We start from the raw sequence: 26,109 nt of genomic DNA, 5'->3' as shown, positions 1-26,109 counted from the left end.
GGCCAAATTCTATGATAAATCATGCATCGGATAAAAGCATGCAGAAGTCAATGGTAAAGGCAAAAAGAGGCAAGAAGGCAGGAAAGGTATACTCAAAGGTGCAGAAATCACATTAGGCAGAGACTGCTGGAATTCAGGAAATGACTTAATACCACATAAAATTTTAAACAGACAGACATGCTCTCTTTAGACACTGTGGTTATATGTTTCTTCTGGTTTTCAAGGTGGGCGTAAGGAACACCTCAAAATATACAACTGCCTTGAGAGAAGGATTTTGGATGTTGAGAGAGACAGGGCATAGTAATGTCCTTGATGGCACAAACTTGGAATCCAGAATGCAACGCTTTCTGACCCCAGCATTGCCATCTGTTGCCTAACTGGCCTTTGCAATAAAAGACCCAGTGTGCAGAAGCTGACAGGAATGTGAAGATTTAGGCAGAAAGCTTTGGGGAAGTTTTATCTGAAGGAGTGATGATGGAGGGCAAGTTTCGAGGTTGAGAAGATAGTAACTAGGAACAGAGGTGGAACAGATAATATATTCACAAATCTCTGGGACGTAAGAGGACAGGGTGGTGGGGAGAGAGGGGGGCAGTGAAGTGTGAAATGAAGCTGGAGACATAGGAGAGGCCATGGAGAAGATTTGAGGCCATAAGCTTAAGGGTCATGTCATAAAATAGGTCTCAGATGTTCAGGTGGCAGGCGACCCTTTCAGAAACACCGCTTCCTGCCTTTCATCCATTTGTCCTCTCAAAGTTCACAGAATCCGAGATCTAGTCTGATCTAATCTGAGTAAAAGTCAGCTAAAATTGCCCCAAATATTGGAGAAAACTCCCAGGCATTCAAACCATGCAGCCCCCTTTAGACCACGGCCGGTAACAGCGGTGGTCCCCGTAGACAGCCCGGCCAACCCGCCCGACTCCCTCAATTGCAGTTTCAGGGATCTGCCACCCCCGGGTGCTGAGCTCCACCAGCGCAGAGGCAATGGGAGCCCAGACACCGAGGTATCACTTCCCTGAATGCGGGAGCCCCCGTTTTGCAGTCTGTACTCAGGTGTCAAGGGAAATAACAAGCAGTCTGTACCCGGGACAGAAGAAAAAGTGTGAATCAAGCCAAACTAAGGACGATAGCCCCATGTGAGTGTCTCTCACTAATTCTGAAGAACGGCTCCAGAGAAACATGGTTTTCAGCGATTTTATACCTTGTCTATTTATATAGATTGGTTATACATATTTATATAGGTTGACTATAGTCTTTGCAGCCAAAGATGGAGAAGCTCTATACAGTCAGCGAAAACGAGATCGGGAGCTGACTGTGGCTCAGATTGTGAACTCCTTATTGCAATTTTCAGACTTAAGTTGAAGAAAGCAGGGAACATCACTAGGCCATTCAGGTGTGACCTAAATCAAATCCCTTACGATTATACAATGGAAGTGACAAGTAGATTCAAGGGATTAGAATCTGATAGAGTGCCTGAAGAACTTGGACAGGAGGCAGTGATCGAGACCATCCCCAAGGGGGGAAAAAATGCGAAAAGGCAGCATGGTTGTCCGAGGAGGCCTTACCAGTAGCTGAGAAAAGAAGAGAAGTGAAAGGCAAAGGAGAAAAAGAAAGATATACCCATTTGAATGCACAGCTCCTAAGAATACTTAGGAGAGGTAAGAAAGCCTTCCTCAGTGATCAATGCAAAGAAATAGAGGAAAACAATAGAATGGGAAAGACTAGAGATCGCTTCAAGAAAGTTAGAGATACCAAGGGAGCATTTCATGCAGAGATGGGCACAATAAAAGACAGAAGTGTTAGGTATGGACCTAACAGAAGCAGAAGAGATTAAGAAGAGGTGGCAAAAATACACAGAAGAACTATACAAAAAATGGTCTTCATGAGCCAGATAACCACAATGGTGTGATCACTCACCTAGAACCAGACATTCTGGAATGGGAAGTCAAGTGGGGCTTAGGAAGCACCACTATGAACAAAGCCAGTGGAGGTGATGGAATTCCAGTTGAGCTATTTCGAATCCTAAAAGATGATGCTGCGAAAGTGTTGCACCCAATAGGCCAGCAAATGTGGAAATCTCAGCAGAGGCCCCAGGACTGGAAAAGGTCAGTTTTCATTCCAGTCCCAAAGAAAGGCAGTGCCAAAGAATATTCAAACTACCACACAATTGCACTCAATGTAATGCTCAAAATTCTCCAAGCCAGGCTTCAACAGGACGCGAACTGTGAACTTCCAGATGTTGAAGCTGGATTTAGAAAAGGCAGAGGAACCAGAGATCAAATTGTCAACATCTGTTGGATCATCGAAAAAAGCAGGAGAATTCTAGAAAAAACATCTACTTCTGCTTTACTGACTACGCCAATGCCTTGGACTGTGTGGAGCACAAGAAACTGTGGGAAATTCTTCAAGAGATGGGAATACCAGACCACCTGACCCGCCTCCTGAGAAACTGTATGCAGGTCAAGAAGCAACAGTTAGAACCGGACATGGAACAACAGAGTGGTTCCAAATCGGGAAAAGAGTATGTCAAGGCTGTATATTGTCACCCTGCGTGTTTAAGGTCTACGCAGAGTACATCAGGCAAAATGCTGGGCTGGATGAAGCACAAGCTGGAATCAAGATTGCCAGGGGAAATATCAATAACCTCAAATATGCAGATGATACCACCCTTATGGCAGAAAGCAAAGAACCAAAGAGCCTCTTGATGACAGTGAAAGAGGAGAGTGAAAAAGTTGGCTTAAAGCTCAACATTCCAAAAACTAAGGTCACGGCATCCGGTCCCATCACTTCCTGGGAAATAGATGGGAAACAATGGAAACGGTGAGAGGGGGCTCACTCTCACTGTTTTGAGGGGCTCCAAAATCACTGCAGATGGGTTGCTGACTGCAGCCATGGAATTGAAAGATGCTTGCTCCTTGGAAGAAAAGCTATGAGCAGCGTAGACAGCATATTTAAAAGCAGAGATGTTACTTTGCTGACAAAGGTCCGTCTAGTCAAAGCTATGGTTTTTCCAGTAGTCATGTATGAATGTGAGAGGTGGACTATAATGAAAGCTGGGCACAAAAGAACTGATGCTTTGGAACTGTGGTGTTGGAGAAGATTCTTGAAAGAGAGAGAGTCCCTTGGACTGCAAGAAGTTCCAACCAGTCTATCCTAAAGGAAATCAGTCCTGAACATTCATTGGAAGGACTGATGCTAAAGCTGAAGCTCCAATATTTTGGCCACCTCATGCGAAGAGTTGACTCATTGGAAAAGACTTTGATGCTGGGAGGGATTGGGGTCAGGAGGAAAAGGGGACGACAGAGGATGAGATGGCTGGATGGCATCACCGACTCGATGGATGTGAGTTTGAGTGAACTCCCGGAGTTGGTGATGGACAGGGAGGCCTGGTGTGCTGCGATTCACGGGGTCGCAAAGAGTCGGACACGACTGAGCGACTGAACTGGACTGAACTGAACTGATGTGAAGAACTGACTCACTGGAAAGGAACCTGATGCTGGGTAAGACTGAAGGCAGGAGGCGAAGTGGATGACAGAGGATGAGGTCGCCGACTCGATGGACATGACTTTGGGCAAGCTCCAGGAGTTGGTGATGGACAGCGAAGCCTGGCGTGCTGCAGTTCATGGGGTGGCAAAGAGTTGGACTCGACTGAGCAAGTGAGCTGAACTGATTCCTTGTCAGAACAAAAAACATCAAAAGTGAAATGGCACATTCCTTAAAGTTTTCAAAAAAAAAAAAAAAAAAAAAAAGAGCAGACCAGCCAGTACACATCACATCAGTCTAGCCCAGGCACCTGGGAAATACTACTAGTATTCACCTCTCAGGGAAAAAGGCATTTAAGCTTTACCTTTAAAACAGACTTTTTTTTTTTTTTAACCTTTCATTAGGCACAAACATATGTAAGCCAGAATGACTTTCCCATACCTTAACCTATGACCATTTCTCTCAGAACCATCAAGCAGAAATAGAGATTTTATTTTCTTGGGCTCCAAAATCACTGTGGATGATGACTGCAGCCACAAAAATAAAAGACGCTTGCTCCTTGGAAGAAAAGCTATGAGATACCTAGACAGCGGATTAAAAGGCAGAGACAGCATTTTGCCAATGATGATCCCTCTCTCTGGTCAAAGCTATGGTTTTTCCAGCAGTCTTTTAGGGACGAGAGAGTGGACCGTAAAGAGGCTGAGCGTGGACCTGTCGATGCTTTGGAACCGTGGTGCTGGAGAAGCCTCTTGAGGGTCCCTTGGACTGCAAGGAGATCAAACCAATCCATCATAAAGGAAGTCAACCTTGAATATTCATTGGAAGGACTGATGCTGCAGCTGAAGCTCATATGTTTGGGCCACCTGATGTGAAGAGCCGACTCACTGGACAAGAAAGACCCTGACGTTGGGAAAGATTGAGGGTAGGAGGAGAAAGGGGACAGAAGATGATCTGGTTGGAGGGCATCATCGACACAGCGGACATGAATTTGAGCAAACTCTGGGAGATAGTGAAGGACGGGGAAACCTGGCGTGCTGCAATCCGTGGGGTCCCAAAGAGTGGGATACGACTTAGCGACTGAACAGCAGCAACAACGGAAATACCGTGTACGGTATTTTATGTGTTTTTTAACTTTTTTTTTTTTTTAAGTCTGTGCCTAAAACACACGCGCCACCGACTCGATGTACCATTAAAACATTTCCCCCTATCCTTTCTCACTTTTGAGAAATCCCTCTCACCGGCCCGGCAAATCCAGAGTGCGCTGTTCATGGTCCTGACTCCGTGAACAGTTCTGGTTTCCCGGGGGCGACGCGGACCTTCTCCGCCTGCCCGTCGCGCGCTTCCTGTTGATCTGGATGCAGAGTCCCCGAACCGTCCGAGAAGAGCCGCTGCTGGCCTAGATACCCTGCCTGCGAGGGTCCCCAGGCCCCGTTCCGTGTATGCCCGTCCCACAGCCTTGTCTCGAAACACACACGCAGACAAACGCACCTCCACTCCATTCCGATCTCAGCCGGGACTGTTCTGTGCCTAAATGGAACTGTCTTTTGAACCCGGGGAAGCGACGGGTCTGTGCGATTGAAGGACAGCCCGTGGCAGAATGTGACCAGTCCGCCCAGGCGAGCCTAGGTGGGTGGGTAATTGGGTCTGGCTGCAGATGACCGCGTGCTGCCTGGGCTCCCAGAAAAGGGGCGAGTCGGCGTCGACCGCGTGGTGGAAACATTTGAGCAGAGCTTCGGGTCCAGGCGGACTACGGAATAATTCCCTGAGGGTACTGGTGGGGATCCGCACGCGGACCCGGGGAATTAGGAGACAAAGGAAAGGACAGTGAGATTAAGCAACGGTCTCCACCCGGTACAAGATCTCCGTGTCGTTTCTGGGGACAGGAAACTTCTGATTCATTGCTTCCATCCCCTCCGCCATTCCTTTCCACCTTCTGCACACACAGATTTTATGTCGAAGGTTTTCGAAAATATTTCTGGTAAGGGGAAAAAAAACCTGCCAGAGATGGAAGACATCTGGAAACCTCCCCCTTTTTTTCGTCTGTTGTTTTTAGCTTCTTGTTTGACTGATTGCATTCTTTCGTTGATTCACTTGTACTGCTGTAGGCCTACCTCAGTTGCTTCCGGCCAGTCGGTTGCATTTCAAATCATTTGCCCATAGGCTAACGGTGAAAGCGAAAACAATAAAGCTTGGTGAAGAAGATGTAGCGAAATACTTCCATGCATTTGAGATGAGCGGCTATATGTTAGACAGGACAGAAGGAGCACTGAGCGTCCAGGACATCATAAGCATTCAGCTACCCCCGTACCTCACAAAAACCGACCCCTTTTTCCTCAAAATTGCACTAGGAGAGAACATTATAACTGACACATTGTAAAGCTGCTGGAGTCCGAGGAACGTCAAGAAATGTTAAAATAGAGTAAGTATTTTAAAAGGCCGTAGATGAGAGCACGGGTGCTCTGAGGATACGTTGGAATCGGGAACCTTGGACAGGGCAGCAAAATCCGAAGGAAATCTTCGCACCTGTCTGTAAGACGGCAAAAGCCGGCTGATCGGGCTGTTTCCGCCCGGTTTCGAACCGGGGACCTTTCGCGTGTAAGGCGAACGTGCTAACCACTGCACCACGGAAACGTCACGCCCAGGGGGGGCATTACAAGTCCCATAAAACGGCATACTCGGTTCCCTGGTTGCTCCCCACTACCGCCCCCCCCCCCCCGCCACGCCCCCGATCTAGTAATTTTGAATATTTCTCTTGCAGAATGTTTTCACTCGCTTTCCACCGTTTCAAAAACTTTTGCTAAAAGAATAACATCGAAACTCTATGGCTCATAACCAAACCTAACTCAGTAGTGGGGGTGGTTTAGTCGCTAAGTCGTGTCCGACTCTTGCCACCCCATGGACTGTAGCCTGTCAGGCTCCTCTGTGCATGGGATTCTCCAGGCTGGACATCTGGAAACAACTTACTGGAGTGGGGATGTTCCCGACCCAGGGATCAAGGCCGGGTCTCCCGCATTGCAGGCAGATTCTTTACCGCCTGAGCTAGGAGGGAGCAGAGACCAAACACCTTCCCAAACATCAGGCAGGGTGTCCTCAGGTTCCAAGGGCATTTGATTACGAGCGACAACCCGATACTGTCCTGTGCCTTTGATTTCCACCTCTCTTCCTCATCGTTGGAGCCAGAACACAACGCACAGAATCCTGAAGACCACCGAACTTCCGAGAGGGCCAAGCTCGTCTGGAGGAGACTGCGGAGCGGGGCTGGGATGGCCTATGCCCTCTTGACTCTCAGAAAGGAGTGCCGAAAGGAGTGCCGAACGGAGTAGTGTTTGGGAATTCATGCGACTGGACTTTGCGCCGGAATAAGTCGAGGTGGGAATCACCAGTCAACTTATTATCCAGCGTCACTCACACTGCCCTGGAACGACTGGGCTTTGAGCGATCTGAATCTGTTCAACAGATGCCCACCTTGCCTCTCCTTTGTTTTTCTCTTCATTTCACCTGACCTTCCTCATTGTATTTTCCCTCTTCCCCTCACTTCCCTCGTGCCCCAGGAAGGTGCTCAGCAGCAAAACTGTAGTCTTTCATTAAATTCCATGTGAGAAATTCCTGATTTCTCTGCATCAGCTCTGCGTTGGCATCTTTCACAAACAGCAGCGCTGAAAGCTCCTGCTCTCAGCAAAACTAAAACTAGGATTGGCCACAACGTTGCAGGAAACAGAGTAGAGAGACAATCTTTCCCAATCAGCAAGTTTGGGATTTAGTTTCCCATAATTTGATTAGAAGTTTATTTTTAAGCCAGTAAGGAGTAGCCCCACAATGTACCCAATCCTGACCCTACCAGATGTCCTGAAAAATTATGCAAGCAACTGGTTGCAAAGGGCCCTTTGACTTATGTGACTCGTGAACACACAAAGGCTTTTCAGATCAAAAAATGTACTTTTTAAACAGTTGAAGTTCAGAAGCAAAGAATGTTTTAAAAAGTCAGTTTGCTCGCACCTTAAAAAAAAAAAAAAAGAATATAATTTTGTGTATTTTTTTCATTGACTGCTTTTTATCCTCTTTTAGATATAACCTCAGTTCTTCTCCTTCCAAAATTTCCCGTATCATCAAGAGTCCATTTCACATCGAAAAGAGGAAACAGTTACAACACAACTTGATTATTTACACTACCGTAATTTATATTAGAATGTCTTTCCTCTTCTTTTATTTCTTTTGATTTCATTTCATCCACTAAGGACAAATGAGTAAAAACAATGCTGGATTACCTAGTGATTCAGGAAGACAGCTGCAACATATGAAAGTGCAGAGCTTGAAAACACACTTGAACTAGACCAGTAAGTCTCTAGCCTTGGTTCATGAAGTATCGTCCATGGAACAGTAGTGTAGAGTCTGAGATGGTAGAAATGCTGACTTTCAGGCCCTTGGTGCAGATGCAGTCATTCAAAACCCTCATTATAATGGACCACACCAGGTCATTCATATGCTCATAAAATTTTGAGAAGCGTGACCGTAAGGCACTCCTAAAGTTGGTGCCAAATCGGGGTGGTGGGAGTTGGCGAGGGAGGGGGGTGGCTCTGAAGGGGGAACATGACAATTCAATGATTCCATGAAGAAAAGCAAATGTCTCCATCGTGGTAAAAGTTCTAGGAGGCAAACACAATTGAAGAGATCCCACAAAACCAAACTGGCAACGTCTGAGACCTGATCTAAAATGCGAAGGAAAGACCAAGAGGCAGTTCTAATTCTCATCTCAAGATGTCTGAGAACCACCGTCGCCTTATGGCTATCGGGCGAGCATTCCTAGTACTCCGGGGCTTGATGGGAGGTAAACAAATTGCATTTTTTAACTTGTTTTGCTCTATTTAAAACACAGTGTTGCCCCAGGCCCCGCTGGGATTTGAACCCAGGATCTCCTGTTTACTAGACAGGCGCTTTCACCAACTAAGCCACGGAGCCAGCTGCGGTAGGCTGTCGGTCCCTAACATGATTTGAAGGAGTTTTCGCTTTCCTGGCTCACCAATGCATTTCTCAAGAACTTTAGATCAACACTACAATCTCAGGACTATTTCCTATTTCTCAAAATTTCTATCAAGTCATTTACCCTCTCTTGTCTGAAATATGCACAGAAGTTTACATGCTGAGTCAAGATGAGAAAAACCTTCTGAACCTCTGAACCCTTGAAATCCATAGCCAAATCGTTTGACCTTTGCACCTTCCTATGGGAGATACTAATACTTCTCCCTTTCGAATCTATAAAAGGAAAACGGTGGCGCTTATCAGTCTAGAAACATAACATGAAATGGAGCGCTGGAAAGGACTTCACCACATCTTTTGCTACGCTCACTGTCAAAGAGCAGTATCTTACAAGAGAGGAGTGTGCCTGTTCTTATTTATTTTAGAGCGATGTGGACGGTAAAGGCATGCAAAAGGGAAAAGGAAGGTAAGAATTCAGCAAATGTAGACATGCAAGAATGATGTTTGACACAGAAATACAGACAATTCAAACTTTGGTAGACATGTCTTACATGAAAAATGTTCTAAAGTTCTTGACTTGTCTGAGTTCCTGAAATAGACACTTGGTGCATAAATATCAGAGAATAGTCCTCTCCTCTGAGCATGAGGCAGTATGCAATGATGCTTTAGAGCTCAAACTCTGATGTCAGACCCCACTGATTCTTTGTTCCAAATCTGTCATTATACTCGTGACTTTGAGAAAATGTAAAACCTCTATTTATGATTTTTATTTACTCAAATTCTTTGAAGAGCGCTGGCAGGTAGTGTAGATTATTTCTAGCCTCCATCTATAAGACTGCTACGAGTGTTCTGTATCTAGGCCGCATAAACAATATTGCTTCCACAGGTGCTAGTGAATAGCGTCAGGAAGCTGCCAGTATCTCTTGCAATAACAGACTTTTGTTTTGTGGGTTTTTTTTTTTCCCAACAACTGTAGCTTCTCGAGTACTTCTGTAAAGGTAGGTCACGTTTTCCATTTATTTCTATTTGAAGAACTCCTTCATTGCAATCACATACTGCTATAGGATTAAAATTTTTCTGCCCAATATGATTCACCTCTCCTATTGTACTTTATCAAGTGTTTTGTGAATTAATGGGAAAACTAAGTTAGGAACCACCCACTGTTAAGCACATCAAAGGCACTTGAGTGCACACACACACAAATAAGAACTAAAAACAAAAAGGAAAGAAAACAAACCCACCCAACATTACAGTAACCTTTGATCTCCCAGTTCAAAAAAGAAGGGGTGAGTAATACTGCCTGGGCAAAGTACGATCTCTGGGACAACCCCACGAAAGAACAGTGAACTGGCCATTGTTCGGTCTGACAGTCTTGGATTGTGTCATGGGAACACAGGGCAAGATGGTCTTGCCCTTTGTAATGGGCAAGATGTCACAAAGAGCAGTGGTTAAGATGTTTATTGACACAAATGAAAATATTTTAGGGCCAAGCTGGGAAAGAAAACATTTCAGGTGTTATTTGAAACTTTGTGAGAGAAACTCACCAAACTTCAAGTTCAACATACACCATACAGCTCCATTTCAGATGTCTTGTACAGGCTGAAGACGAATGTCATTGGTCTGGTTTGCATTTCAGTGTGGGAATGGGACTCTGGGAGAATCATCTGCAGCATGTACCAGCTTGCACAGATCACCATGTAAATATCTCTGCATGTCCTGCACCAAAGAAGACATCAATCACGTTCCTTCGGCTTTTAGGAACTGCCTGTCATGGACCTACTGCCCACCAGGCATTTGTCTCAACTCTGATTTGAGTGGTGGGAAGCAGACACATTTCCTATGCGAATACTGAAACATAAATTTTTATTTTGGAGCATATTTAGAAAAGTTGCAAAAACAACAGAGTTTCTTTGTACCCATTTCAGAGTTTCCTTTCATTAGCTTCTTAGGTTACCATGGAACCTTTATTAAAGCCAAGAAACCAACACTGATATTTTAATAATAACTAAACGCATGTACTTGTGTGTGTCACATCTGTTCTTACACTAATGTCTCCCCTCCCCCCAACCCACGGCATCCCACATTGCGTTCAGCCTCCTCTGGTCTGTGATTGTTTCTTGGTGCGGATGAATTCTTTCTATCCGGTATTTGTATGACTGTCTTCCAGTCTAGGTTTGTCTGATAGTTTTCACACGAAGGCCTGGGGCTACAGGTTTCTGGACGAGACCACAGAGTACTTGTCCCGTCACTTCCTTTCAGATGTGACTTGATAGGAGGATAGCTTACCATTAGTGATGCCAACCTCGATCACTTTTAAGGTAGTGTTTGCCATTTTTCTCCCTGGTGAAGTTTCTTCCTATGTTTTCCTACTTCTTCCTGGATATTCAGAAGCTAGTCGGTCAGGATGGCCCATATTCCAGAAGGGAGAGGTTAAAGCTCCATCTCCTGGTGAGCGGGTGGGGAGTAGCTTCTTACCTTAGCTGGAATGCATCAGTAAGAAAAATACATCCCTTCTCCTGTATTCATTGGTTGACTTCTTTAATCACTGATTTGTAACAGTATGGACCCATGAATACACATTTTATACTTAGTTTGCATCATTATCTCAAACTATATTATCTGTTGTTCCCAGTGTTTCAGGTTTGGCCATTGACGGCTCTTTCCAGCTCATAAGGAGACAGCTGACAAAACTGTTTCTCTCCTGCTGTGTTTGTATCAATAGAGTTTTTTCACATAGCCTTTGAAAAACCTTGTTCCATCTTTTGCTGATCTAGTTAAGACTCAAGTGTGGAAATGCAGAAAGTGTAGATGGTTTCATAGTCTATTTTAGGAGGGAAATACTCCAGGAAGGTCAGTTTCTTCGCTGGAATCAGTTATCCTGTGGATCACAATGTGCCAAAGCGACGCTCTAGGTCTTGCTGGGTCACTGACTGCTATCCTTTCATTCTGCAGATGCGAGTCAAACATGAGGAAAGATGTACGATTGACTCCAGTTAAAGTTCTCAGCGAGAGCTTCGTGTCCCAGACATGAACTGGGATATGGCGGTGAGCCTAAAAGGGATGAACCGTCACCTCAAGCCTGGCCCGTACAGGGATCGAACCCGCGACCTTGGCGTTATTAGCACCACGCTCTAACCAACTGAGCTAACCGGCCAGACACGGCGGTTTGTGCTCGTGTTTATGCTATTAAAAGAAAAGGAATCAATACGGCTTTTCCGGGAGCTGGATAAGGAACACAGTGAACCCAAATGACTACAAACTAATATTCAAAGAAAGAAGAAAGCACATTCTTCCTCTCCCCCATCGTGGAATTAGGGGGAAACAAAGAGGAATTCTTAGTATTTGGCGTGAATGAACTCTATTTCCTGAGGACTGAGGTAATCAAAATTGTGGAATACCTGCCTGAGAGCTAGGCCTAGCACCACAGCCACATTGATAGGGAGGCTCTGAGAACACTTGAGGAGACGAGGTAGCCCGGGACCAACCCCAAAGCCATTAAATAATAAATGGAGAAGCTTGCAAATAAGTATCCAGCAAAGTAGGAGGAAAATCAAGAGGGAGTGAAGATTGGAGGGTACACCTCATTCTTTCATCTCTCGACAGGAATCGAGCACCCATGACTGTCAGACCATGGTGCACACGTTAAATGATGATGGGAATCACTGAGGCTAGACCTCAACATGAGTGGCTGTGGTTCAAGAGCAGCGTTTGTTACAGGATAGCACCTGTGAGTCGGACACGACTGAGCGACTTCACTTTCACTTTTCACTTTCATGCATTGGAGAAGGAAATGGCAACCCATTCCAGTGTTCTTGCCTGGAGAATCCCAGGGACGGGGGAGCCTGGTGGCCTGCCGTCCGTGGCGTCGCACAGAGTCGGACACGACTGAAGCGACGTAGCAGCAGCAGCAGCAGCAGCACCTGTGACCTGCACTAGGACTGATCCTCAGAAGAGGCAACAGTGTTACTCCTCAGGGTTTGGAGTCAAGAAAGGCAGGGAATGACCCCTCACAGAATGGGCTTTATGCCTCTGTTTCCACACTCCTGCCCATCCCTCCCCTCACCCCACTCCTCTTTACTTTCCCTCCACTTCCCAGCTTCCCAGAGACACTCAGGCCACTTGACTGGCTGACTCCTGGTCCTGGTGAGGGTTGAACCAACCGGTGAACATGTACTGTTGGCAGTGCTAAGGCAGGCTAAGTGGGCCCCCGTGAGACTGGGTCCAGTCTCTCAGAGCTTGGAGGTGTCCTCAGCAGGAAGGCTTGATCAGAACCCTAAACCCCTTGGATTGGAAGCTGGACTTGCCCAAGAGTGACATTTGATTACGGGAAAAGATTGGTGAGTGAAAAAGAAGGAAAACTAAAAGACAGACAGAGAAAGACAAGGATGAAGTGACAAGAAGAGCAGTAGAGACAATGAGGAAGAGCCTAAGAGACAGAAACTGAGCCTCACGGAGAAAGCACGATTGAGAAGATCACAAAGGACAGGGAAAGTCTGAAGAGGGAGGAATAGGGGCAGAGAGAGAGAGTGAGAAAGAAAGTGACTCACGGGACGCAGAGACCAAAAGTGAGAGACAGAAATAGAGCAAGGGAAGGACAGAGCAAGCAAGAGGGGAGGGAAGCAGAAAGATACTGAATGAGAGACAAGGGCCGAGACAGAGACGAAGAGAAAGAAAGAGAACCAGACTAAGACACAGAGAGCAACAGAAATGAAGGTATTCAGAGAAACAGGAGCAGACTGAGAGACAATTAGAGACAGAGAGAGTTCAGGCAGGAGGAGACTGAGGGCGAGGGTCCAGTGAGAGGAGCAGTGAGAAGCAGAGACAGGTCAGGGTCTGAAGTCCAGAGACATACAGGCAGCAAGGCACCCCGCCCAGTACTTGAACAAAATTTGAGCCTGAAGCTGATTTGCAGGGGGAGGAGACGAGGGTATAGAGCCATGTTCATTTGACATTTGACGTTTAAAATAATGATATTCTCATTGAGTTGTGGAGAAGGGAGCGGCTACCCTCTCCAGGGTTCTTGTCTGGAGAATTCCATGGACAGAGGAGCCTAGCAGGCTACAGTCCATGGGGTCCCAAAGAGTCGGACACGACTTTGTGACTGAACAAAAATGACAGAACATTGAGAATAATCACTTAATTTATAGAACTCTTTGTAACAAAGCACTTTTAGTCAGGAGTGAGGATGTATGCAGACACAAGATGGTTTTATGCAGGACAGTTCCTAAATGTGAATTCCTGGGAATTTCCTGTTTCCCAACAAGCTGCCTTTTCTTGTCCAATAAATGGATACAGCCAGGACTGAGGTGGCGCTTCTGTAGTTGGTGAGGGTGTAGGATTCAGACAGCACCCCTAACCTGGCTCTCCTTTGCCAGCCCAAGCCAGGTCTGCAGCTGCTGGGAGATTTTCTGTAGAGAGGTGGGGAGAATTTGGAAAGTTCAGACTCCAGCACTAGTAGAGAGCAGGAACATGCAAATTAGCATGCAAATAATAACGCAAATCACTGAGAGATTTTTCTCTCTTACCTGTCGCGCAAGGCGGAGGCCAGGGGAATCTGAGGGTCTCTCAGGTGCCATGTCCAAGCAATGAGAGGCACTAGGGATGAGAAGGGCTGGCTCGGAGGGTCCCAAAGGCTGTGTTACACTTAGCACATGCCAGGGATCTGTATCCCCTGGAAAGAAAGGAGAGGACGGTGTGTTGAGCCACAGCCAGATAGACACTAAGGAGTCAAGTTCTGACGGCACACTCACCATTAACAAACAGCACTTGGGTGGCCCCTGGGGTCTGGCCACCATAATAGGAGTTGGTCTGGGCCACAGCCTGGGCTACAGATGAGGTTGAAAGCCCAAACACCTGTTCACATAGCTCAAGCTCGGAGGGCAGAGCTGGGAGCTGGGAGAAAGGGCACCCGGGGACCTCACAGGTGACGTCTGTGGAGAGAGGGATTCACCAATGTGGAGTATATAGCCAGCCCCCTACCTCTTTAATAATCGTGTACAGAGCTCTCCCCAGTGATGACTGAGACAGTTCCAGACCCTCCCTTCAGTGAGTTCACGGTCCTCTCAGAGACGCACTCAGCCCAAGACACTGATGGCCTAGAATGATCAGGGCTGTGATAGAATAATGTCTGGAGTGAGGTTGGGGGTGTCTCAGAAGGAGCATAGTGAGCCTGGACGACCTTGAGATGGCTTGTCTAGGCACAGCAGAGACCATATGTTTTGGAGGTGAGAGTTGGGCCAGTCACTCACAGTAGCCGAACTCGGTACAAGTTTGGTACAACCACTGCCGGTCACCCACGCTGGACACTTGGAGTTCTGTGACCCTCAGCTGTGCCACTGTCTCTGCCCGAGAAATGCTTAAACACCTCTGACCCAGGTCGTGTGTGACAACCTAAAGGACAATACACATACATATATGCAGACATACGTTCCTTGCCCCCCCCCCCCCCGCTGCCCCCCGCCCCCACCCTGGCCATCAAGCCAGGGCGGGGCCTGGAGCCATTGGTCCCTACAGGTCAAAGGTCAGAAGTCAGAAGAGTGAGTTTCTGAGTTTTCCTGGGGTCACTGCTCAGAGTTGCTGGGGACCTAGGTCCCTGTGGGTTAGAAATTAAGGTGCTAGATGACTAGGAACTTCTCACCTGTAAAGCTGATCTTGGGCAAGTGAGAATATCTTAGACCTCAGTTTCCTCAGTTGTGTCTGGGGACAATAGTAGTGTTTACTTCGTAGAACTATTGCAAGAATTCAATGAGATAATATATGTGAAGCGCACCGCACAGCATTTGGTGCAGACATCGAAGGAAAAGTGATAGCTGGATTGTAGAGGTTGGGAGTCCGAGGGAGTCCGAGGCTAGGAGCCCCGGTCTCTAGGAGGACTGTGTCCCGAGGACAACTGTGTCCCCCGGACTAATGTTTTTCCTTCATTCTACAAATACTATTTGAGAGTTTGCTGTGTGCCAGACACTCTTGCAGGCCCCAGAAAGAGGACAGAACAATGTAGGCAAAATAGTAAGCACAGTCGCTATCACCTGCCTACTGTGCTCCGGGCTCCCTGTTCCCTAGGCCATACTGCTCCTACCTCATTCCACCTCCGAGGTCCTTTTGAGATGTAATACCCATTTTACAGATGAGGAAACTAAGGTGCAGAAGGGTTTACGCTTGCCCAAGTTCACACAGAGGAGGTGAAGCAGGAATCCTCGCTCTGCTCACTCTTGGCGGTGCTCGGGGTTCTCACCTGCACTGCCCGACGAAGCCCGCGGTAGGGTGCAGGGCCGCTGCAGTTGCCCCCGCAGTTGCCCCGATCCCCGAGCAGGAATCTGCAGAGCTGTCGCACACTCAGCGGCGCTCCAGCTTGCCCATCGTACTGCACCGCACCTCCCACGAGTGCCTGCAGCGCCCCCAGAAGCTCTGCCTGGTCCTCAGCGCGCTCCAGGGACCCGCACGCTCCAAGCTCCACGCTCAGCGCTGCCCGAGCCCCACGGCTCGCGCGCAGCCGCCGCTCCACCTCCGCAAAGGCTGCGGACGCCGCCGCCCGGCACTGCGGAGAGCGAGAGGCGGCGTTGGTGAAGACTTGGGCCAGGGGTTCCGCCTTTCCCTTTCCGTGACCCTCATCCTCCCTGGGCTCCCCACTTTTCCACATTCAGATTCATACACCGGGCAGTCGAAAGTCGCTTTTGCTCGAGGCCCTGCCCTCTTCCCGGCTCCTCCTCCGGGCCGTCCCACCCCCAGGCCCCGCCCACACGAATACAGCCTCCTGATAGGGTGGTCCGTCCTCAGGCCCCGCCCTCGTAGGGTCCTCCCTTCTCAGTACCCAGACCCATCTTCAGCTCTCGCGTTCTTCCCAAATTCACCCACCTCTCGGGGCTCCCAAGTCTCTGAGACCCCAACACCTTGCAAGCTTCAGCCGTTTTCTCTGGCCCCCATCCTCAAGGCCTTTTCTCTTTCCCTATCCCCCTCCGACTGAACCCCAACTCATACCTCCAGGGATCCGCCAATCGCAGTGTTCATTAGGCTTCTAGACACCACCTAAAGTCGGGTCGCGTAAAAATATCAGGTGAACCGCACCACCGAGGTCTTCCTCCCCGCCCCCACCCCCACCCCCACCCCCCCGCCCCCGGCCCACCGCCCGCCATCCTTACGTCGTTATACTTGGAGAAATCCAGTGTGGCCCGCACCGGAGCGGAAGAGGCGATGGAAGCAAAAAATAGATGGGGAAACTGAGGGAGAACAAGTTATCAGCCTGGGGGCTGAAGGACTGGGATCCCATATCTGCCCGCCCCTGTGTCACTCACTCGTTGTGTCATCTCAGGCAAGTCCCTACCTTCTACACACTGAACTCTTCTGAAGGCAGATTGGGATGGGCGGTTGGGGGGAGGAGGGTGTGGAAGGAGGTTTTCCCATTATCTGAGTTATGGACCTCGCAGTCCAAGTTCCTTTCCCCCAGTCCACCCAGAGGGGTCCCAGGACCTTCAGCCGGGCCCAGGCAGCCAGGGAGCCAGCATAGGAACCTCCGAAGCAGATCCAGGGGCTGGTGGAGGAGACGTTGAAGAGGCGGGAGAGTGTGAGGCGAGCAGAGGCCGCATCCGCCAGCCTAGGGTCAGAGAAGAGGCTGAGTCGGTTCCCATGGGTAGGAATCCCTGAAGATTCCGCAATTTACAGGCAGGAATCCAGAGACAAGAATGGAGAGAGCCTGGCCAGAAGCTAGGGTTTTTTCTCATGAGGTATTTCTGAGGATTCCCCATACCTACACATTTCCGCACAAGTGCCTAGATCAGGGGAGACTCATTTGGAAAGCTTCCACTCTTCACTTCCAGACTAGGTGGGAGAAGAAAAATCTTCAAGACAGTTTGGGTGAAAATCTAAATTATAGGAGGGATTGGAGACTGTCAAAGACAGCTACTCAGGAAGAGGAGGGGGCCTAGGCTGGATAGGTTAGGAGGTATTGGCCAAGAGGGAGACACGATTAGAAAAAGAGACAGAGATATTGGAATATATCTAACACCCTTCCTTTTTTTCTTTCCCTTTGGCAGTACCACAAGGCTTCTGGGATTTTAGTTCCCCAATTAGCAGTGATCGAACCCATGACCCCTTCAGTGGAACCGTGAGGCCCTAATCACCTAATCACCAGGGGATACCCTAACATCTTTTCTTTTCTTTTTTTTTAATCCCAAATGCTTTCTCCCCTCCGTAACCTTTCTGAAACAGTTTGCAGTTAGTGTCATCCTACTGCAGTTGGAAACTAGTTTAGCTTGTGAAAAGTTTAAGAGATAGAGAGGAATATACAGGCAATGTGATACAGATGGGGACACACCAAGATGGAGACAAGAGTGAGGCAGAGAAAGTCAGAATGATTACAGACAGATACAGAGATGGAAAGCAGAAAAGGGAGAGATAAGTCCGGGGGAACAATAAAGTAGGCGAGGGGGGAAAGAAAGAGAAGGGATTTGGTATAGCGGTAGGGTGCACTGAAGGACGCGAGAGAGGGAGCTAGACAAATATCTGGGGGAAGCCCACTCTGAAGAAGGCAGAGTTCAAAGGCTCAAGGAAGTGATGTGCCTGCAAGTCTGGAGAACAGCAAGAACTTCAGTGTACCTGGAGCCCAGTAAGAGGGAGAGAGAGGCCAGAGAGCTAACTGGGGAGCCTCCAAAGCCAGCATAGGAGCTTCCACAGCAGATCCAGAGGCTGGTGGAGGAGATGTTGCAAAGGTTTTGTCTTTGCTCTGAGTGCGATGAGAGACGTGAGGGATTTGAGCCAGGAGAGAGATGATCTGGAGTGTGGTCTAATGATCACTCTGGCTCTTCATCTGGAGAATAGACTGACGGGATCAAGGACAGAAACAAGGAGACCAGTGAGGAAGCTGTGTCATCCGTCTAAGGGATTCTGGTAGTCTGGACCAGCAGGTCATAGTGCAATAGCAAAAGATAAGAATACAGTGGAAGAGGTGGAGAAATAAAGGATAGGGAGGGAGAGAGACGGAAAGACAGAAAAAGAATAAAACACTGAAAGACAGAGAAGAAAACATGGGACCAGGGACTCAGAGGTCAACTTTGGGCAATGGAAGAAGAGACAAAGATTCAGAGAAGCCAAAATACAGCCACCTTCAGTCCCATGACCCCAAACATCCCCTACCCCCACTCACGCATGGCGGCTGGACAAGAAGCGGAGCTGGGCCATGTCCAGCCCCTCGGCAGGTATACTCAGGCCATAAAATCGATGCTCCAGACTTATCACCAGGGCCCCCCAGATTGGGGCCAGATTTGCAGGGTGCCCTGTGGAGAGTCCAAAGGGGATATGTGTGAGGTGGGTGTCAACTCTTGCAAACCTCAGGCTTCACAGCCCTTCGCAGTATACAACTCCCCTTCCTCGCCTCTGCCAGCTTCCCCCTGTCTTTCCTCACGCTTGCTTCTTACCTCTCATCACTGAACCAGGTCCAAGGCTGCCTTCACCTCCCAGATGCAGGAACACAGGTCCATCCTGGCTGGTCCAATGTTGGTCATTTACCCAGTACCGCTAAGAGGTGGGACGGGGAGGAAGAAATGGAATCGTGAGAGTTCTGACCTACTCTTTATTTCCTGTTCATTCTGGTCTCTTTCCCTGATGGATCTTTTTTATCTGACGTTGACTTGTTTATTTACATGTTCATTTCTCTCCTGTTTGTCTCCTCATCTGGAATGTAATATCTACAAGGGGAGATATTTTTGTCAGCTCTTTCACTCTGATAACCCAGGGTCAAGAATAGTGGCTAGGAAGTGGTAGGCACTTGCTCGATATTGAGATAATTATTGTAGAATAATTAATAAATGCAGGTGGATTTAGAAATAAGGCCTGTGTGAGATGACCTTTGGAGACTGTGGGGAGAGCAAGTGTAAAAGAGTAGGTATAAAAGTGGTAAATCTGTTCATTCATTAAATACATATCTTCAAGTGCCTATTGTGAGCCAGGTCTGGTTCCAAAGCTGATCCAGATTTTTGCTGCATATTGAGACTTGGTGGTGCATTTGGTGATTAATCTGAAGGACAGGGAGAAGGGGGGTGGTAGTTGAGGGGCAATGAGGGAGTGAGAGTGAAAGACAGGGAAAAGGAAACACTGAAGGATAGGACCTGAGGAACAAAAAAGGTGGGAGGCTAAAGAAAGGAAGGGGAGGCTAGGGGATAGAGGGCAAATCTAAGAAACAGAGGGGCTAGACTAAAGGGCCATAGGGATACTGACAGCAGATATCAGGTAAGGCTGATTGGGGAGAGGACGAGGTGACAGAGGTGTAGAGATAGGAATAGAAAGCAGAGACTGAGGGGCGGAGTAGGGGGACTGAGAAGGGAGTAGGGTGGGCAGTGGGCCTCCTCTCTCCTGGCCTTACCTGCAGGAAGGAGCGTCTGTCAGAGGCATTGAAGGGGTCCAGTGGCTGCTCCAACCACCCCTCTTTTGGGAGGGTCACAGAATCTGGGCCCAGCCCCAGGCCCAAGGCTGAGCTCTCCTGAAACCTCAGGATGTGCTCACCAAGGCGCCGAAGGAGGGAAGCTGTGGGACGTGGAGGGGAAAGAGTCAGGCCGGAGCGGGGCTCCCCAAGGGGGCTCCGGCCTGACTCTCAGGATCCTCCTACCTGGAGCTGAGGACACCCAGAGGGAAACCAGGAGCAGAGGGCCCAGCCATGGCACAGGCCCGATGTCCATGCTGTCCAGTTCTTTGTGGGAGGGCTCCAGGGGCTATGTTCCCTCCACTCCCTCAAGACTTCCTCTATTGTCCCAAGCGCTGGCCTTTCAGTTTATAGTCTTTGATCCGTAGCTCAGGTATGTTTGCAGACTCTTGTCTTGGAGCAGTCAAGCTTCTGTTGGAACCATTCAAGCAAGGCAGGGACGCCAGAGTCTGTATATAGAGCCCTGTGGCTGTGGCCCCTGGATATCCAATTCTCTCTCTGCTCTTGATTTTCTCCTTTCTTGTCCCTTGATCTTCCTTCCCTCTGGCCCTCAGTCTCCATGCCTGTGCCTCACTCTCCCCTCTCCCTCAGGAGCCATCACTCTCTACCTCAGGAGCCCCTCTTTCCCCCCACCCCCACCCTCCAGCATACTTTCAGTCCCCCTCATTTGCCTCAATACTCAATCTGTTCGTCTCTTTGTTCCTCAATTCTCTTTCCATCTCCGCTCTACTTCAGTCTCTCTCTTTCGTCTCTCTCTCTCTCTTTCAGTCTCGGCATGTCTATTTTCCAGTCTCCCCTTTTTTTCCTGCTCCCCATCAATCTCACCCCCACCCTCCGACCCACAATCTCACCACTTTCCTTAGATCCCTTATGGCACTTTGAATATTTCTGCAGCAGCAGAATATTACTCCTGCCTCAGAATGCTTGCCCCTGCTCCTCTCACTCTGTGGATTCCTGCTGCTGCTGCTGCTGCTAAGTCGCTTAAGTCGTGTCCGACTCTGCGACCCCGTAGATGGTAGCCCACCAGGCTCCCCTGTTCCTGGGATTCTCTAGGCAAGAACACTGGAGTGGGTTGCCATTTTCTTCTCCAGTGCATGAAAATGAAAGGTGAAGGTGAAGTCACTCAGTCATGTCCGACTGTTTGCGACCCCATGGACCGCAGCCTGCCAGGCTCCTCTGTCCATGGGATTTTCCAGGCAAGAGGACTGGAGTGGGGCGCCATTGCCTTCTCCGCTGTGGATTCCTATTTCTCCATAAATCTTCATGACTTCCTCCCCCACCTCAGTCAGATCGCTATTCAGAGTCCAGAAAAGGTCTTCCGTGGGCATCTCTTTAAAAATTGTCAAACCTGAGCTCGCCAGCCCCAAGGAACATCACAGTTACCTAGGGAGCCTGTTACACATGCAGATTCCTGGCCCTACTCCAGAGATTCTGATCCAGTGCGCCTGGCTGGAGCGGAGGACGCTGCGTGCCTACCAAGTTTGCTTGTAGTAATTTTCTGGCAACCAGGACCAGGAATCGGGCAGGGAGCCCAGGGTAACAGTAGAGTCCCCATAAGAAAATAGAGGTGAGGATGAAACAGCCATCTTTGGCAATAACGACGAAGCAGGTTAAAAAATCCTCTCCGAGCATCTTGACCAATAAGAGACAGAAAAACAAAGATGTGGGAGGCGCTTGGTTGAAGCATCTACATCCACAGAGGCCAGAGCAGGGAGGCGGGACAGCTTCGAGCTCCGAGCTCCGAAGTCAGCAGAAGGCCCTTGCGGAAGCATCCTGGACTTGCCGCTTTCTAGTTCAGTGACCGTGAGGAGGTTTTGTCACCTTTTAAAGGCTGTTTCTACATGGTGTCAACCGCCATTCTCTGCCTCTTCCTACTCATGTCTTTGGTTCAAAACACTGCCCTAATCCAAAGCTGAAATGAAGAAAACACTTCCATTTACAAGAGCATGGAAAAGAAAAAAATACTCAAGAATAAATTAACCAAGGACGTTTAGGACATGTACCCTGAAGAGAACAGAACATTGAAATTAAAGAAGATCTAAGTAAATGGAAAGTTATCTTGTGTTCATGAGTTGGAATATTTTAAAATGTTAAGAAGGTATTAATAAAATGGTCCAAATTGGGGGGAGGGGGGAGGTCAAACCACTAAATCTCCTCTATTCTTTACTCTTCTTCATAGCAACGTATCATTATCAGAAGTATAAATACTTTATTTATATAGTTCATCATCTGTCTCCCGGATGAGAATAGTAAGCTCCACAGGGCCACGGATTTTTCATCTCCTTTGCCCATTGCTCCGTGCCTGGTTCTTACAAGAGTGTACACAATGGGCAATCAATAAATGTTAAGTGAATGAAAAATCCATCAACCAGTGTTGATGGGATTCTACTCTAAAAGTTTATCTACAATCCGACAACTTCTTTCCACCTCCAGCGCTATCATCTTCTTCTAGCCACTAGCATTTTTGATTTGGACTATCACAGAAATCGCTTAGCTTTACCTCTATTTTCAAAGCAGACATATTTTACTTCTGGACAATGCACTCTTCTTTAATGATTAAAGCGAAGTATACCAGATATTTTTGATCGGCCACAAGACAGGCTGTTCTAGTTAACATAAAGTTCACGCAAAGTCGTGTGTAAGTCAGCATACCGTTCCTCAGTATGTGAGATGACATCCTTTTCCTTGTTAGGTATCAGGGCAATGCTTGTCTTGTAAAATGTGTTTGGAAGAGTTTCCCCCTCTGTGATTTTTTGGATGAGTCTGAGAAGGATTGGTCTTAATTTTTTGAATGTTTGGTAGGATGTCTTAGTGAAGCTACTGGTCCTAGACATTTGTTTGTTGGCAGGTTTTTGATTATCGATTCAACTTCTTGCTAGTAATAGGGCTGTTCAGATTTTCTGTTTCATCAGTATTCAGTCCCAGTAGATTGTATGTTTCTGGGGATTTATTTCTTTCTATCTTGTCCAATTTGTTGATGTATTATTTTTAAGCAGGTACCAGAATCTGAATCTTTGTATTACTTTTGTATGAAAAGCTTTCTTTGCCAGCTGACTAAGCAGCTTAGTTGGTTAGAACATGGTGGTAATAACACCAAGGATGTGGGTTCAGTCCCCATCTGGGCCAGTGCAAGCCTTTTGTTACGTACTCACTGAATAATTTTGCTGCAGTCATCTAACAAATTGGAGATAACCTCACAGACATCAACTTGGGAATGAATGTTGACCTCATTGGTTCTTCAGCAGTGACACTACCTTCCTTCCCCTCCACCCCTGCCCCCAGCAAACACAGTCCCAGCAAAAAAAAATGAAATTTCAGCATTTCAGATTTGGCAAAAGGGCATTTTCACCACTCACTGCTTGAAATCCAAAGCCTATGTTCATTTAAGGAGGGAGCAGTGCTGGTAAGGCACCATCCCTTTGAAAGAGCTGATGACTGATATTTTATGAGAGGGGGTTTAGGGTAGACTTTCAGAGGGTCAGTGGATTGACATATTCTGTGGAAGCATGGTTCTTCTGGAGAGACTCTTGTTGTTTGGTTGGCACTCAAAGGGATGTTTACTGAAGTGAGTGCATCCTGGCTGGCTCATTTCAGAAAGCAGGGGTTGATAGTGATTGGTTGTGCAAATGTTCACAAAACGATTATCATGGATAGATCAACTGGTTTAAATTCGGGTCTAGTGGCTGCTTGTTACCACTGCTATAGAACAGTCTTTTCCTAAGTTTGTGATTAGTATGTCTTCTCAACATTTTGTTTTGGCATAAAGCAAACATTATTTGTTTGTTTAACTATCCACGTAATGAAAAATAGTGGGCTTTCTGGTGGCTCAGACGGTAAAGCGTGTGTCTACAATGCGGGAGACCCAGGTTCGATCCCTGGGTCGGGAAGAGCTCTGGAGAAGGAAATGGCAACCCACTCCAGTACTCTTGCCTGGAAAATTCCATGGACGGAGAGGCCTGGTAGGCTACAGTCCATGGGATTGCAAACAGTCGGACACAACTGAGCGACTTCAATGTCAATGTATAACAAAAATACTGATTTTATTATTGATGACCTTTCATTGATTTAGGCCTTGAGAGAATTATACTAAGTGAAATAAGTGAGACAGGGAAAGACAAATCCTGTATGTTTTACTTACATTTGGAATCCAAAAAACAAAATAAATCAAAATCGAGTTTTTAGACACAGAGAACAGGTTGGTGATTGAGAGGGGAGTGGAGGACGGGTTAAAGGAATGAAAGGGGTCAGAAGGTACAAATTTCCAGTTATAAAAGAAATGTTATGGAGATGTAAGGTACACCATGGTAGTATAGTTATTAATACTAATACTGTATTGAAATTTGGAAGTCATTAAGAGAGTAGACCCTAAAAGTTTTCATCACAAGAAAAAATATATATAAGATGTATATAAGACGGATGTTAACTAGACTTACTGCGTTTCATTAGTTTTTCCAAGAAGCATTATAGGGATTTGCTTTTTCTCTTTAAAGCTTGGTCTCCAATCCCAAGGGTATAAAATTATTCATAATGTTCCAGGGACTAGAAAGTCTAATTAATTTCCAGGTCTCCTACATTGCAGGAGGATTCTTTACCATCTGAGCCACCAGGGAAGCCTAATCAATTTAAAAATTTTATTTAGTTGGAGGCTAATTACTGCACAGTATGGTAGTGGTTTTTGCCATTCATTGACATGAATCAGCCATGGGTATACATGTGTCCCCCATCCTGAACTCCCCTCCCACTTCCTTCCCCATCCCATCCCTCAGGGTTGTCCCAGTGCCCTGTTTCATACTTCGAACTTGGACTGATGATCTACTTCACATATGGTAATATACATGCTTCAAGGCTATTCTCTCATATCATCCCACCCTCGCCTTCTCCCACAGAGTCCAAAAGTCTGTTCTTTTTATCTGTGTCTCTTTTGCTGTCTCACATATAGGCTCATCGTTACCGTCTTTCTAAATTCCATATACACTGCTGGGCATACACACCGAGGAAACCAGAACTGAAAGAGACACATGTACCCCAATGTTCATTGCAGCACTGTTTACAGTAGCTAGGATATGGAAGCAACCCAGATGTCCATCGGCAGACGAATGGATAAGAAAGCTGTGGTACATATACACAATAGAATATTACTCAGTTATTAAAACGAATGCACTTGAATCAGTTCTAATGATGTGGATGAAACTGGATGGAGCCTATTATACAGAGTGTGAAGTAAGTCAGAAAGAAAAATACCAATACAGTATATTAACACATATATATGGAATTTAGAAAGCCTAATGAATTTTAACCCAGTAATATTTGACTTGTAGGTACTACTGCTCACCACCAGGATGGCCGAGTGGTTAAGGCGTTGGACTTAAGATCCAATAGACATCTGTCTGCGTGGGTTCGAACCCCACTCCTGGTAGAATTCGTTTTGTTGATGCCTAGTCATGTCCAATTCTTTTGCGACTCTGGGGACTGTTGCCTGGCAGGCTCCTCTGTCTGGGATTCTCGCAGTGGAGAGTTCTGGCGTGAGTAGCCATTCCTTCTGTAGGGGATCTTCCTGCTTAGGGATCCAGTTACTTTAGCAAGTATCTTATCTGGAAATGATAGTTTCTTGTGCAAAGTGGATAATAGTCCAGCATATAGTTGACTCTGAACTCTTTTTATCCAATCTGACAGGTTCTGTCTATAATTGGTGGATTTAGGGAATTTAGATATAATGCAAATGATATACTTGTATTTTAAAAAAATCCACCGTCTTATTAGTTGCTTTCTGTGTTCTCCTTTCTTTTATCTCTTTCTTCATGTCTTTGAAATATGTGAAAATCTTAAAAAACATAATTGGTGTTTTCCCTAGGGTTTTCTATATATAGCTACAATCATTCAAAATCTACCTTCAAACTGTACTATGCTGCTTCCTTTACAATGTAAGAAGCTTGTAATAATATACTTCCTCCTATATTGTGTGTCATTGCTGCCACAGATTTTGCTTTCACGTATGCTATTATTGTACAATATGCCACTACTATTTTTGCTTAATGCAGTCAGTCACTTTTAGAGTGATTAAAATTGGGGAAAACCTTCCTTATATGTACCTCTGTTGTATTCATTACTGTGTATATTCATTGCTTTGTATTCTCTCTTCCTGAGATCACCTTATAACATTTCCTGTTTTGCAGGTCTGATAGTAATGCACTTCAGTTTTTGTTTGTCAGGAAGGACTTTTATTTCCTATTCAGCTTTGGGAAATATTT

General features: G+C 46.9%; 1 protein-coding gene and 4 non-coding genes across 5 annotated transcripts; 1 reads left to right on the top strand and 4 right to left on the bottom strand.

Moving 5' to 3' along the window:
* Positions 1-6,038: 6,038 nt before the first annotated feature.
* On the bottom strand, positions 6,039-6,111 carry TRNAV-UAC (transfer RNA valine (anticodon UAC)). Its single transcript has one exon. It is a non-coding gene; the product is annotated as a tRNA-Val (tRNA).
* Positions 6,112-8,362: 2,251 nt separating this feature from the next.
* TRNAT-AGU (transfer RNA threonine (anticodon AGU)) lies at positions 8,363-8,436 on the bottom strand. Its single transcript has one exon. It is a non-coding gene; the product is annotated as a tRNA-Thr (tRNA).
* A 3,098-nt stretch (positions 8,437-11,534) lies between these two features.
* Positions 11,535-11,608, bottom strand: TRNAI-AAU (transfer RNA isoleucine (anticodon AAU)). Its single transcript has one exon. It is a non-coding gene; the product is annotated as a tRNA-Ile (tRNA).
* Positions 11,609-13,793: 2,185 nt separating this feature from the next.
* On the bottom strand, positions 13,794-20,117 carry PRSS16 (serine protease 16). The gene is made up of 12 exons (XM_052647579.1): positions 20,048-20,117; positions 19,805-19,965; positions 18,861-18,960; positions 18,590-18,719; positions 16,918-17,041; positions 16,590-16,667; positions 16,429-16,476; positions 15,686-15,988; positions 14,703-14,844; positions 14,205-14,384; positions 13,980-14,125; positions 13,794-13,862 (listed from the first exon to the last, which is right to left on the bottom strand). Exons 1-12 carry the CDS (start codon positions 20,115-20,117, stop codon positions 13,794-13,796), a joined length of 1,551 nt encoding a protein of 516 aa, XP_052503539.1.
* Positions 20,118-25,194: 5,077 nt separating this feature from the next.
* Positions 25,195-25,277, top strand: TRNAL-UAA (transfer RNA leucine (anticodon UAA)). The gene has a single exon. It is a non-coding gene; the product is annotated as a tRNA-Leu (tRNA).
* The last annotated feature ends 832 nt before the right edge of the window (positions 25,278-26,109 follow it).

Source organism: Budorcas taxicolor, chromosome 11, assembly GCF_023091745.1.
Source record: "Budorcas taxicolor isolate Tak-1 chromosome 11, Takin1.1, whole genome shotgun sequence".
In the NCBI taxonomy this organism is placed as follows: domain Eukaryota; kingdom Metazoa; phylum Chordata; class Mammalia; order Artiodactyla; family Bovidae; genus Budorcas; species Budorcas taxicolor.
Note: the sequence above shows the minus strand (reverse complement) of the source record. Positions and strands in the feature narration are given on the sequence as shown.

What these genes read in the sequence shown, in the direction of transcription:
- PRSS16 (XM_052647579.1), bottom strand. Translation starts at nt 20,117, where the DNA reads ATGGACATCGGGCCTGTGCCATGGCTGGGCCCTCTGCTCCTGGTTTCC. An exon ending in TTCTTGTCCAGCCGCCATGC is followed by an intron (nt 17,042 to 18,589) that starts GTGAGTGGGGGT and finishes CTCTGACCCTAG; the next exon opens with GCTGGCGGATGCGGCCTCTG. An exon ending in GCCTCCGCCTTGCGCGACAG is followed by an intron (nt 13,863 to 13,979) that starts GTAAGAGAGAAA and finishes ACCTCTCTACAG; the next exon opens with AAAATCTCCCAGCAGCTGCA.